Genomic DNA, 13850 nt, shown 5'->3' on the forward strand with positions numbered 1-13850 from the left:
TTCTAAAATGGCGCGCTTTTTGAATTCACTGAAATGCGCGCCGCGAACGGGTGGATAAAAATGTCCCGCGTAAAATTATAACCTCGTAAAAAAAAAGTTGTTGCAGCGTAGATCTGTAGATTGTGATAAATAATTAAATTTATAAATTTAAAATGGTGAAAAATTACGAAAATTCTATTTCTGATGATTTAAATAGTGAGCCGAAGATTTTTAAAAGAAAAACTGTCGACTATCAGGATTTCGGGTCTAAGTTTTTGCAAAAAACAAAAGATTATGCTAAACAATTTTTTCATGTCTACTCCAGCAGACTGAGGGAGTTGAGAATTATTTTGGAAGACAAGGCATCAAAAAAATGGCGTAATTATTATTATTTATTTTAATTTCATTTATTTTTTATAGAAAATTAATTTTTTAAAAATCCACTTTAGCTGAAGCGAAAATTCTTAAGCTACCGGAGCTGGAAAATCTGGAGGATGAAAAATGCGTCATCATCGGGACGCTTTTTAAACACCAGGTATGGAAACCTTCAATATTACGTGAGCTGAGCGACGAAATTGAAGACTCGGGTGTAATTCCTGAAAAACGCGCCAACTATGCCGGTGAGAAGGACCAACTGTACCTGGAGGACGAGATGCTGAGGATTAAAATTGCTGGAGATGTTGACTTCTCTGAGGCCGTTACTGGAGTCGTTTGTGCTCTGATGGGCAAGACTCTAGAAGACGGGTCATTCAAAATAGACGACTGGACTTTCCCTGGATGTCCTCCGCGTCAGCAACTGGAAGCTCCGGTAGCAGGAAAACTTCTGCTGGTCTCGGGACTAGACTTGGCGAATGACACCAACAGCTTGGCACGCGACCTCCTGCTGGAGTGGATCAGCGGCATGGCAGGGAGCTCAGAAGCTCAGGAAGAAGCTGCGTCTGTAATAAATTTGGTGATTGCTGGGAACAGTGTCAAGACAACAGACTCAGAGCAGCAGCACAGTCGCGGTTTGATAAAATCAAAAGCACTGGAGATGGCTTCGACCCGCGAGCTCTCTGCCGGAATAAATAAACTCGATAAATTGCTGTCTCAAATACTAAATCACTGCTCGGTTACTCTGATGCCAGGTCAGTATGATCCTTCCAACGTGATGCTGCCTCAGAAACCCATTCATCGTCTGCTGCTTCGCGAGTCTCGTGGGTTCGAGAATCTCAAGGGAGTGAACAATCCCTGGTCGGGTGTAATTGGCAACCGGTTGATCTGCGGCTCCAGTGGACAACCCATCGAAGACATTATTCGCGTTTGCGGAGAATCGGATCGTACTGCTCTTCACTACCTGGAAAAAACCCTAGACTGGAGGCACTTTTGTCCCACCGCTCCTGATACTCTCCCCTCATATCCGTTCCACGACAAAGATCTTTTCATCATGCAGCAGTGCCCCGATATTTATTTCGCCGGCAATACTGAGAAATTTGAAACCAAGATCTGGAAAAGTAAAATTTTACTTATACTTGATATTAATTAATTAGTAACTTCATTAACCGGTTAATTGTTTTTGTTACAGATCAAGATAATGAGCCAGTAAGACTCATATGTGTCCCGAAATTTTCTACCACCAGTACAGCTGTCCTCGTTGACCTCAAGACACTTGATGTCACTCCAATATCATTTGGAATTAATTAGATTTTTTTGTCATCAATTTTTAATTGGAATTTTACTAAATAAAATTTTTTTTACTTTTGATAAAAAAAAATTTTCATGTTCACTTTTTAATTGTTAATTTAAATACCGATTCCGGATGAGTACCAAGTACTCGGTAATTATTCAGTCCTATTTTTTTTATGCCAGTCATTAGATTTTATTACAAATTTATTTCTTATCAAACACGTGCTCTCATGAGCGATATAATTAAAAATGTTCTGATAAAACTGCTGACAATGTTATCAGTCGCAAGCAGAAGTCAGGTTTCTTAAATGAAATACTTATTTGTAAAAAAAATCAATGATACAATTTTTAAAAATTTTAAATTTTTCTGGCGGGAAGTTCAAAAAATTAATTTTAGATACTGAATTTCCTGAGAAAAAAAAACAAGACAATTAATTTGGCACTTTTTTGTTTTAATTTTTATTCTAAATTATCATGTATTATCCGAAATATATAAATTACATTTTTGTACAATAAAAAAAGGCAATGAAAAGAAAAAACAATATATTTAATGACTGAGATTCTAATAATCGTAATCATCATAATAATAATAATAATAATAATAATTATAAATACGCTTTGAGAACAATTCATCGACCGCAACTTTTTCAGTATTTTTTATAGTAAATAATTAAAAATATATATACGTTAAAGTGGGTAATAATTAATTCAAATAATAAAACAGTGTAAAATAATAATAATAACAATAATAATAATAAAATAATGCAATTGTTTTTTTTAATAATAATAGTACTAATAATAATAATAATAGTATTAATATTAATAATAATAATATGTACGATAGTGAGTGTTCTCTAAGCGCAATAGTATTAATTACATATAATGAAAAAAGACAGGACCGTTTTTTCTTCTTTTTAATGTCAATATCATAAATTTAAACATTGGTATTTTTTTTTCTTTATACAAACAGCAATTGTTCAATGAGCGTGAATGTATCAGATGAGAAAAATAATAAATTAAAAAAAAATGAATTAAACAATTAAAAATATGAAAATAAAAAAAATGCACATACTGATTTTGAAATTCTATAAAAGTGAATTTTTTTAAATTTTATTTAATTCACGTTTTTTTTTAAATTAACTCAGATACATTCACACTCATATTGTTCGCTATTAATTTAATTTAATTATTCAATTAATTGGTTTAAAATTATTAATTAATATTATTATTATTCGTTTTAACACATTACGACAAGAAAAATAAGCCCGCGGCATATTATCAATATTATAATTATTAATATTAATATTTATAATTTTATTTATATATATATATACTTAAATATTAAAATTTAAATTTAATTATTTGATCCTCCCATCTCTCTTATTAATTTAAGCGATTAAATGAAGTTATAAAATTTATATTTATAATACACTTTACATATTAATACTAACTTAAGGTGCATGTCACATTTTTTTTAATTACTTTTTTTTTACCTAGACATTATATAACAATTGACAGGTATCCAATTTTTTTAAATTTTATTTTCAATTTTTTTTTTTTGTTACTATTTATTAAATTACTTTATTTATACTTTTAAATTTTAAATAGATAGTAACGTTTTTTTCTTTTCTTTTCTTCTCTCCTCTAAATTAAACATAAGACAATTAATCACGATAAGTATTAATGATAATTATAATATTAATTATTATTAACATCTCCTATCTCTTGGTCGTTAAGCGTATTCTTTCTTTTTCATTATCTCTCTCATCCCCAACTGTCCACTCGGGATCATTTGGGTCTTCACCGTCGGCATCACAATATGCTGACTCTGTTGTATCTGATCCCGGCGACGGCGGATCTATATCCTGATTATTAAAATACATTTTTATTATTTTTTTAAATAATTACGATTATTTATTAGGGTGGGCCGAAAATCCGCTTTTTTTTTAATTTTCATTATTAATATCAAAAATATTTTTCCTCGTACAAAAAAAAATTTTTCGGAAATCAAAAAAAATTTTAGGTCGATTTCTTAGGCTCGCTAAGTCCCGCTAAAGTTAGAAGTTTAAAATTTTTTTTCCAATACATTTTGATCGGAAATTTAATTCTCTACAAAAAAGGTCCTATAAGAAAATTACGTAAAATTGATAGTTCCTGAGATAATTGAAATTTTGCTCCAAAAAATTAAATTTTTCAAGATATTATTACTTTTTCAGGGTAAAAAATTTATTTTATTATAAAAATTTCGTAAGAATTTCAATTTTCTACAAAACAGACCTAATAAAAATTTATTCAAAGTTGATAGTTACAAAGATAATAGCGATTCTTGGTGAAAACCATCAAATAACGAGAAATGTAACTATCTAAGCATAAAAATGCCAGTTTCTGAATAACTATAAATTTCAAGTTTTTACTAGAAGACCAATTTTGTAAGAAATTTTATTTTCCATCAAATTTATATGATAAAATTCATATTTTACCTCGAAAAAGTGATAATAACATATAACAAAATTGCAATTATCTCAGTAACTACACTGTAAAAAATCACTGGGGTAAATCCAAGCGGTGTAGGTGTTAAAATTATCGGTGTTAAATTTACCCCCGAAAGCGGTGTGAAAATAACGCCGCCACCGGTGTAAATATTCTAGACCGGTGTTAAAATAACGCCGCCGCCGGTGTAGATATTCTTTACCGGTGTTAAAATATTTTATTTTGTGAATATTTTTACTTACTCGATCACTATACTTGTTGATAAATGATATTTTTTATTAATTTTCATAAAGAACTGACATTTTTTGTGTTTTATAATCTTTAAAGTTAATACTCCAAGCGGACGCAATTTACCCCGCTTTAACACCGGTATTTTTAACACCGGTGTATTACTCCTCCTACACCGGTGTAATTTCATTTTTACACCGGGCGGAGTTAAAACGAGTCCATTTTTAACACCGCTCTTTTTACAGTGTATCAACTTTACGTAATTTTATTATTGGACATTTTATGTAGAGAATTAAATTTCCGATCAAAATAAGTTGGAAAAAAATTTTTAAACAACTTCCAACTTTAACGGGATTTCGCGAGCTTAAGATATGGACGTAAAATTTTTTTTTTGTACCAAGAAAAATATTTTTGGTATTAATAATGAAAATTCAAAAAAAGCGTATTTTCGGCCCACCCTATTATTTATATAATAACAATATATGTCTTACATCATCGGGTTCTTTATCCGTCACCCGTGGACACAAAGCGGACGTCGTTGACTGCCAATGTCCATCGGGCATACTTTGGATCATTTTATCATAAACTTCTTCCGTTAATGGAAATATTCTAGGGTCATATGGTAAAACCTAAAAAAAAAATTAATTATTAAATTTATGTATGTAATTATTACTTAATTAATTAGAGTGTAAAATTACATATTTATTACAAGACGTAAAATGTTTGTTCGACATACAATTAGTTTAGATTTTATGACCTCATGTTTTGTATTTTTAATTTAAATCGATAATCGTGCTGACTTCCGGTATACTTTTCTCGTAATCTACAGAAGCTAGACTTGCGCTTTGCCTTTTTTTTTTTTAGACTCTTTCCAATACAAAGACTTCTTTAATTTTTTATAAATTAGTTTTAGATAAAAATTGTGGGCGTTATCTCACGTATATTTATGTACATATATAATTTTGAATCAATGGAATAGAATTTAGAAAATTAAAATATTGAGGAAATGTTTTAAAATTTACAGCAGAAGAATAAATAAAAATAAAATTTCTATTAACAAAAAAAACTGATTACGTCAATCGATTCTCCGGCCTTCGAACCCTGCTGACAAATGACGTAGTCTTAGAGGGTGAATTATAATAATAAATATCTCGTTATTCCTTTCAATTAAATGAATACTATTAATAAATGACAATACGATAATTTAATAAAAAAAATTAAATCGATCTCGAGTTTACTTGACAGTAAATTAAAACTTTCTTATTAAATAAAATATAATACACAGACAATAAATAACTTTTTATCTTAATACTTTTAGTCTACAACACGTGCTGCTAATAAATGTCGCGATAAAAAAAATTAATCAGTCCATTAAATAGTTAAATATTTAAATTAAAATACCTCATTATCATCTTCAACATTCGAACAACCGATTTCTTCTTTTCCCGTTCTTATAGACGATATTGTACGTCTACGTATTGCGTATTGTAACGAAGAATTTCTATGACTGTCTAGTGTGTTATGATGCTCGGTGTCATGAGCACTCATCGGCGTCGCTGGTGGTGATGTCAGTGGTGACGTTACGTCTCCAAGTTCGCTGGGATGCGGCGACATTGGATCTAATTAAAAAAAAAATAAATATTGAATATAAATTTACGGAACTTTCAGTAAAAATAAATAAAATAAAATAAATACCTGGAGTATTGGCACCACTGTCAGCTCTACTATCAGTCCTACGACTATGACGGAGACGATTTTGTGGAACCATATTTAAATAAGTCATAAATCGTCTATTTTCTTCACGCTCACTACGCTCGTGTCTTAGAGCTATTGTTTCATCTGATACATCTTCAACCTAAATAATAAATATATATATTTTTATATCGTAAATTCATCAATTATTGAGCTAACCTTCGCTAAGAATAGAATACGAGTACCATTTGTGGCCACTGCTCCATTTTTGGACATTTAATATTTTATTTTAAGGGCATTCTTAGACACCCCCCACTTTTTAAAAATATTCAATGACTTTAAATTGTAATGACCGCAGTACAATTTTGATAATTAATATAAAAAATATAACGCAGATATAAATTAAAAAAAAAATTATTTACAGTTGACATCAATTAAGAGTTGAACATTTGATAAATAAATTTTAGCCAAAAAAATTTGACATCCCAAAGTATGTTTGACACAAAGATTTTACTCCTAATTGACATCAACAGTAAATAATTTTTTTAAAAATCTATCAGCAAAATTGTAACTGCGCATCTTTTTATTTAATTAATGCTTTAGCTTTTTTAATTAATTCTAAAAATTTTAATACGATCACTACAATTGAGTTACTGAATATTTCAAAAAAGTGTGGGAGGCATTGTCTGAAAATGGCCTTAATTAACAAACAAGAATTTAAAGTTTCTATTTTAATATAAAAAATTAATCGTGTCTGCGTATTTTAAAAATTTTGATATTTAAATTTTTTAAGTGTCCAAAAACGGTACCTCTACCTTATAAATAATAATTTACTTACATCACTGTCTTGACTAGGCCTGTGCATGACACCGTTTTTGACATCAGTTTTGGTAATATCATCACAAATCCTCCACCTTTAATTGAAGGTACAATTAAATTTAATTACGTCAATTAAATATCTATTGTTATGTATCAATAAATAACAGTAATAACAATACACTTACTTTGGTGTTAATATTTCTTTATAAGGAAGTTTCTCTACTCTAGTCGCCGCTGCAACGCTGTAAGGTATGACAATATTGTCAATATCAAAAGACTGCTGTCGCGTTCGACTAAAAAAATATACATTATATATTTCTAATAATTCTCATTCTCGCATAGTAAAAATTATTAAAAATATATAATATATATTTTTAATAATCGTTATTATTATAGAGTAAAAATTATTTCGCAATTAACTTGTTTTATCTTAACAAGTTATTGACCGACTGTTTAATTTTAAATTAAAAAAAAAAATATTTACCCAAGATTTTAAAAAATATAATTATCTAGATAAATTTTTCAAAAGAATATACAATTAAATTTATGAAAAAAAAAAAAAAAAAAAAATGTATGTATAAATATATTTACCCATGAGAACTAGAAGTTTTTTCTTTAACAGTAACTTTCTCAGCATGATGCTGCAAAGGTGAAGGCACTGGAGAGGAATGTTTGCTAGAACTCGATTGCGCACTAACGTCATCCTCATCGTCATTGTGTTGGGACAATTTGTTAACTTTTTTCCTGGTTAATCCAATTGAATTTTTACCACCTGGCCCTGGATTACCACCAGCAGTGCCACTGTTGCTCAGTCTCTCACGTTTACCCTTCAACACTTTCTTCTTTATCTTCGCGGTTATTATCGTCCCCGAGGAGTTCTTCTTAATTCTCTGGGTATTATATTTATTGGGCTTAACATGCTCAGGTGGTAATTTCGGTTTGTTCCTCCTCTCAATCGTGTCCTTGTCTTTGATCCTGGGTATCCTGGTGCTGCCCCTCAGCATTTTCTGCTGCCAATCCGTCGTCTTCATGATCGCATCCAAGTGGGTGCTGTGCTGAACCTCATCGGGGAATGAAAGAACCGGATGATAGCAAGGATCCACCATAGCGATTCTCTCGGAGACCGAGAGCTGGTCGAAGGGTTCCTGAGGCTGCATCGGATCGACCCGACCAGTGCAGAGTGCGCATGGAGCCAACACGTGCTCGCAGTCGCACCTCACCGTGGAGGGTCTCGCCGCGCGCTTAGACAACTCATGCAGGCCGTCAATGCGAAACAGTTTACGTTTCCTGTAGCTCTCTGAGACAAAGGGCCGTGTCCTCGCCGATTGTTGCTCGGCCTCAGGTAAATTGTAACGGTTCAATGAACCCGGCAGCACGCCACTGTACCCATTGACTGTCTCAGCGCCTTCCAGCACCACCTGACCCTTGTTCGCCCTGACCTGCCGCTGCAAGTCATTGTGCTGGCGGATGCGGTACTCGAAATCAGATATTTGTGCATTCAACCACGTCCACCTCGACGCTATTCCCGCCCTGTCCTGGGAGTATCTCCACGACGCTCTTTTGGATCTACAAATAAATATACAAACGTCGTTATAAATTTACTTTTATTGATTGATTGATTGGCTCAATTAATTACTGAATAAAAAATAAAACCAGAACTGAACCCAAATAAATAATCAGTTGCTGGGAGCACTTGCAAAGTTATTGTGAGTAAAAAAAAGTCAAAGACCGAAGTAACGATTGCCAGCTAATGCTCCGTGTAGTCTATATTTATACTAATCAATAATACGGAAAATTACATGGTAGGATTTTTTAAATAATTTTTTTTTACACAATACATTTAATTTAAACACTTGTTATGATCAAATTTTCGTTATCACTGCGATAAAAAAATGATTCATTGTAAAAAAAAAAATAATAATAATAAGTGATGTGATCAAAGTATCATAATTTAATCTACTGAGTTGTTAATTACCTAATATTTGAAAACTAGATGTTAGCTAAGTATTTTAACAGGTGATTGTACCAATTAATTTCGAGTATACAATCGTATTTAATCTTTAGTTATGCAGAAGGGGATACGTGTTAGTGAGTCATAAACATGATGCAATAGTTGGTAAAATTGTGCTGTCTATCTAACGGCTATCAATTCAATGTATATAAATTTGTTTTGTTAGATTACTATAGGATTTTACGAGTAAAAATGACAACTCACATGGGTAACTGCTGCTGATGGGGATTATTGAATGTCTGCATTTCATCACAGCTCTCCCCACCGCTGCTGGACACGGTGCAGTCGGAATCGAAATTTGTTTCGATTGTGTGGAGCTGAGTGGCCAGAGAACCGGCGACATTTTCCACTTCGTCTTTATCAACAGTAACTTGGGCTGTGCCGAACAATGGATGTCTTGTATTAGAGCCACTGGCGCTACCGATACCACTACCACCAACACTACTATTAACACCAGTACCACTGACACCGCTACCACCTACTACACTAATACTAGTAGCATTATCACGCGAGCCGCCTCCAAAGTATCGACAGTAACCACGTTGACGGCTGACACTGTTGCTCTGTGCGGAATAAGACTTTTCTATTTTTTGTATGAACGAGTTGAGAGTCCCGCCGATTTCAGGAAAGTTTTTAAGTTGCGTGCCTTTGGGCGCCAAGGCCGACAACTCCTGTTGGAAATATTTTTTAACGCTGTGGTGAGCCTGCTCCAAAACACCGATGGTCTCTTCAGCAGCATGACGCCCGACGAACTTCGTCTGGAGTTTGCGTAGACGTCTCAGTAAAAAGGCCGATCGTCTTTCCAACTCGTACTGTCTGTGCTCGACGGTGTCCTGCTGCACCGGGAGGTTGATGGTGCGTTGACCCTCAGAGGACTCGACAATATTCATATTTAAATTCATCCCAATGTTGTCGCTGACGAGATTCATTACTTCTTCGGTGAACATTTCGCTGCTGAACGACGCGAGGGCTGTCTCGGAGATGGGGAATATCTCGGGACAGGGGACTCCGGTTTCACTGGACTCGGTGGGTATGATGGCGTCCGCAGGGTCTTCGATGGACTGGTCGGCGCCCTCCATTGACTTGATCACCTGAAGAATGTCATCGACATTGTGCCCGATGTCACCAACATCATTGCCAATGTCGCCGACAACGTTCACCGGCAGCTCGGTGTTCAACTCCATCATCCGCGTCATGTCGAGGTCCTTGACGTCTGCAGGTAGTTCGTCATCGACAACCATCGAGACGTCGGCATCGTTTGCTTTTAAAAACCCCATTTGCTCGTCGGTCTGATGAGTACCAGGATTAGCATCAATATTTGCATCATCAGCAGCACTAGCAGCAGTAGAAGAAGGATCACTCATTATAATGTCGATCTTCTTGGGTTGGTTGCAGTTCGGCATCACCGAGTGCTGCTGCTTCTTGGCCACGTGACCTTTCTCCGTCGTTCTCCCTCTTGTTCTTCTTCCTCTTCCTCCTCCTTTTCCTTCTCCTTCTTCCTCCGCTGCCGCCTCCTCCTCCTCCAATTCGTTAAATTTAATTTTCTGGTCGTCGTTGTAATCTTTGTTGTTATCACGCGGTGCTATCAAGTCAGTACCATTGGTAAACATCGACAAGCTTCCAAATTTACTAACGTATTGTGAATTAATGACATCGCGTATTAGATCTTTGGATATGCCGCGCAGGCACTGCTCGTCAATCTTGCTCGGCTGTACGTTCGCTGACACTACGAATTTCGCCAAGACCTCACGATTCTGGCAGACCTGAATTTTAAAAAACTTTTAAGAAAACTGTCTGATTAAAAACAATATCCATCTATATATTAATCATCAGATTATTTATTAAATATATGATCGATAATTATATTTACCTGCGCAGCCTGCTCCGAAGATAAAAATCCACTAGCCGGTAAGGGGTTTATTAAATCGGCAGGCTTTTGAGGACCACCTTCCGTCAGAGCAGGGGCCATCACTGCCACTGACGCAGCTGGTGCCACTGCCTCGACATCCAGAGGCTCCCACCGGTACCTAAACCCGCGCCTGTGCTGTTCAGGCGCCGTGCTTACTCCCATTCATCCATTACTCGCTCTACCCTCGTGTGCCCTCCCAATCTTATTATTCTTCCTGACTGCTGCTGCTACTGCTACCGCTGATTCAGTTACTTTAAAACTTTTATTTTATTTTACAGCCCACTTAACACACTACCACGCACTCGGATACTCTCTGCCAGTTAAGTTGTGTCTATAGTCCTCCTCAGTTCCTGGATAATCATTTTCCTCTGCACTATTGTCTGCAATAAATAAACAAAAGTTAGTAAGCCGATCGCTGAGACAAATTATTTACAATAACTTACCAACAATTACGTATTATTTTCATCGATTTTAAACTGACTAGTGTCGACGAGGGCGTTTATCTACGCGCTGATTATTTCAACTCTCCCAAGTAACCCGGTCCTGATCTGCGGGCAAAAAAAACAACCAATTATTCAACTTTCTACTAAACATTTTTAAATATTACAGTCCCGCAATTTCATTTCACTAAAACGTGACTCGTAATTGACCATAAGGAAATTTAGATACCGGGAGTGCCGGCTAGCGAGTGAGAGATCCGTCAAGAGACAGTAAGTCGAGAGATAGCTAAGGGATGAATTTTTTTTTGTTTTTAAAAAACAATAAATAACCGGCTTCAAGGGCGTCGGCTCAATTTAACGCAGTTTAATTTTATTTTTTTTTCCTTCAATAACCGACTGACGCATTACCACGTGATTGGAGTATCAATAGCTCGATCACACTAATCCGCGGTCACAATAACGACTCCACTTACCGAAAAACTGTCCAACAAATAAATTACTCCAAATTTGCCACCTAATAATTTACTTTTTTTGTCTGTTTTTTTTTTATTGCGCTCCGGGGTCGTTACACGCGGACGCGCGTCCGTTGCATAATGACGCGGGAGAAATAAAAAAAACTATACGATGACTTTACGCTTGAAACTTCATCTTTTCACTAAAATAATTGTTCCTTCTTCAGTTACACGTAATCCGAGTCCTCGTCAGGATTTAAATAAAAAAAAAACTAAATTCTCAAGCAGCCAAGGGGTGCGGTGGCGAGATGGCGACGGCGAAAAAGCAACGTTCGTTCGAGGATCGTTGATAAAGTACTCAGTCTACAAAAAACTCAGCATTTCTCCCTCTCTCCGATAACATTACCACTAAAAAACACAGTAATATTTAAATTATTTAAATAAGTGAAGTAAAGTGTAAATGGCGACGAAAAAATATAAAAACGCGACGGGCAAGCGGTACAGATCCTTTTCGGGTTGCTCGTAATCCTTCTCTCTCGATCTATCATTATTTCGTCACTCCGTCTTACTCTCTCTTTCACTCCACTCACTTTACTTATACGCATTGCCATTACTCACACTCTCTCATATCTTTATCCACAGAGCACACAGACACTGATCCCCGCGTTAGTTTCCTCCTCAGTATAAGTACAGTCGCGCTAGCACACACAGACCGCGGGTACAAAGACGCAACGAAACCAACAACGAGGGATTAAATCCTCCCGGTTCCGATCCAAGATGATAGTGACCACCTTACCACCGTCCTCAGCAAACACTCCACCGATTTTTAAATAAAATCCTCGATCTCTTATTTTCTTTCTCAAAATTATTTTTTATTTCCACCAGGTCAACTTTGCTCCACTCCTCCAAATAAAACGCATACATATACATAAATATATGCACATATACATATATAAATATATATATATACATACATATACTTATATATATAAATAATATTAATAATAAATTTAAAATTAAAAATAAAAAAAAACAACTAACCAAAAAATAAAAGAGAAATAAAAAATAAAAAACGCTAGACTATTCCGTCACACCCAAGCGGTCACGACGGGGACACGTAACGTACCGCGCACGGTGGGAAGAATTGAGCGTGTATTATATTCGCTTAAAACTCGGTACGGCGACGCTGCTGCTGCTACTTGGTCGCTTACTCCTGCTTTAGCTGGTGCTTTTCGCAGTACTGACGCTGTTACGATACCTCTTGTTCCCTCCTATCTACCACACACACACACAAACACACATATATATATATATATATATATACATATCTTATACATTTATATATACAATTACTGATTCACAAATACTACTCACTGCACGGGGTGTCTCACTCTAGCCGACTCCAGCGGCGGAACTCGGTCCTTGTTCCCCCCGGACACTCGCTGACGATAGACAGAGACGGCAGCTAGACTTGAAGAGCTTAAAAAATGTAGCTTACCGCGTCACTATTTTTTAGTTATTAATCGCCACTTAATTGCACATTACTATTTAAAAATAACTGGATCCGCGGTTATTTTAAATCCTGGTTGCTGCTATTATTTAAAACAAATATCATTTCTACGAATTGTTAATTATTATAATTATTAACGAACGGACATGTACGAACGTGCTCGATGGTATAATATAATAATGGTAGAAGTAAAGTCGCTGGTCGTTGCCGTTAGCCGTTGGCGAAGCGGGATCGACCAATACTGCGGCGCACAAGCCGGATGTTCCCATTGCGGCCACGATGCCCCGTTCCACTCGCCCCATTGGTCGATAAACAAACCCAGGACCGAGGAGCCTTTAGGTTTCGGTATCTCTGCGCAAGCCCATTGGCAGATTTTTTTGAATTAAAATTCTCATTGGCGGTTGAAAGTTTCAAAGGTGGCGCCACCGTACGGCTTGACATTTGCCGCGTATTCGTGTCATTGATGCAAACAGACTTACAGTCAATGTTTTTTACTGACTGTGGGTTAGTTTCGCGTTGTTAGGTTGTTCATAGATCATCATGTTGATCTTGGTCAGTTGTGCTCACTTGTTTTGACCTTTAAAATATTTTAAGTACCTTTACCGGGTAATTTTTAATTATTATTTCATTTATTTACGAGCTGTCAGCTGTCACT

The 13850-nt window shown here is 35.4% G+C and overlaps 2 protein-coding genes across 7 annotated transcripts; one reads left to right on the forward strand and one right to left on the reverse strand.

Moving 5' to 3' along the window:
* The first annotated feature begins 72 nt into the window (after positions 1-72).
* LOC130670758 (DNA polymerase delta subunit 2) lies at positions 73-2065 on the forward strand. Its single transcript, XM_057474248.1, has 3 exons — positions 73-357; positions 429-1472; positions 1544-2065. Exons 1-3 carry the CDS (start codon positions 153-155, stop codon positions 1660-1662), a joined length of 1368 nt encoding a protein of 455 aa, XP_057330231.1. The 5' UTR covers positions 73-152; the 3' UTR covers positions 1663-2065.
* A 707-nt stretch (positions 2066-2772) lies between these two features.
* On the reverse strand, positions 2773-13448 carry LOC130670753 (uncharacterized). Of its 6 annotated transcripts, none has more exons than XM_057474234.1 (12): positions 13060-13448; positions 12812-12960; positions 11237-11341; positions 10755-11173; positions 9089-10662; positions 7465-8439; positions 7059-7166; positions 6893-6968; positions 6058-6217; positions 5764-5981; positions 4854-4991; positions 2800-3509 (listed from the first exon to the last, which is right to left on the reverse strand). In XM_057474234.1, exons 4-12 carry the CDS (start codon positions 10953-10955, stop codon positions 3363-3365), a joined length of 3597 nt encoding a protein of 1198 aa, XP_057330217.1. In that variant the 5' UTR covers positions 10956-11173; positions 11237-11341; positions 12812-12960; positions 13060-13448; the 3' UTR covers positions 2800-3362. The 6 variants fall into 6 exon arrangements, with proteins under 6 accessions (XP_057330220.1, XP_057330217.1, XP_057330216.1 ...); XM_057474233.1 differs by having other exon boundaries at positions 12727-12960; XM_057474237.1 differs by lacking the exon at positions 12812-12960 and having other exon boundaries at positions 2773-3509; positions 7059-7115.
* Positions 13449-13850: the final 402 nt, after the last annotated feature.

The sequence above is a fragment of the Microplitis mediator genome, chromosome 7 (genome assembly GCF_029852145.1).
Source record: "Microplitis mediator isolate UGA2020A chromosome 7, iyMicMedi2.1, whole genome shotgun sequence".
Lineage (NCBI taxonomy): Eukaryota > Metazoa > Arthropoda > Insecta > Hymenoptera > Braconidae > Microplitis > Microplitis mediator.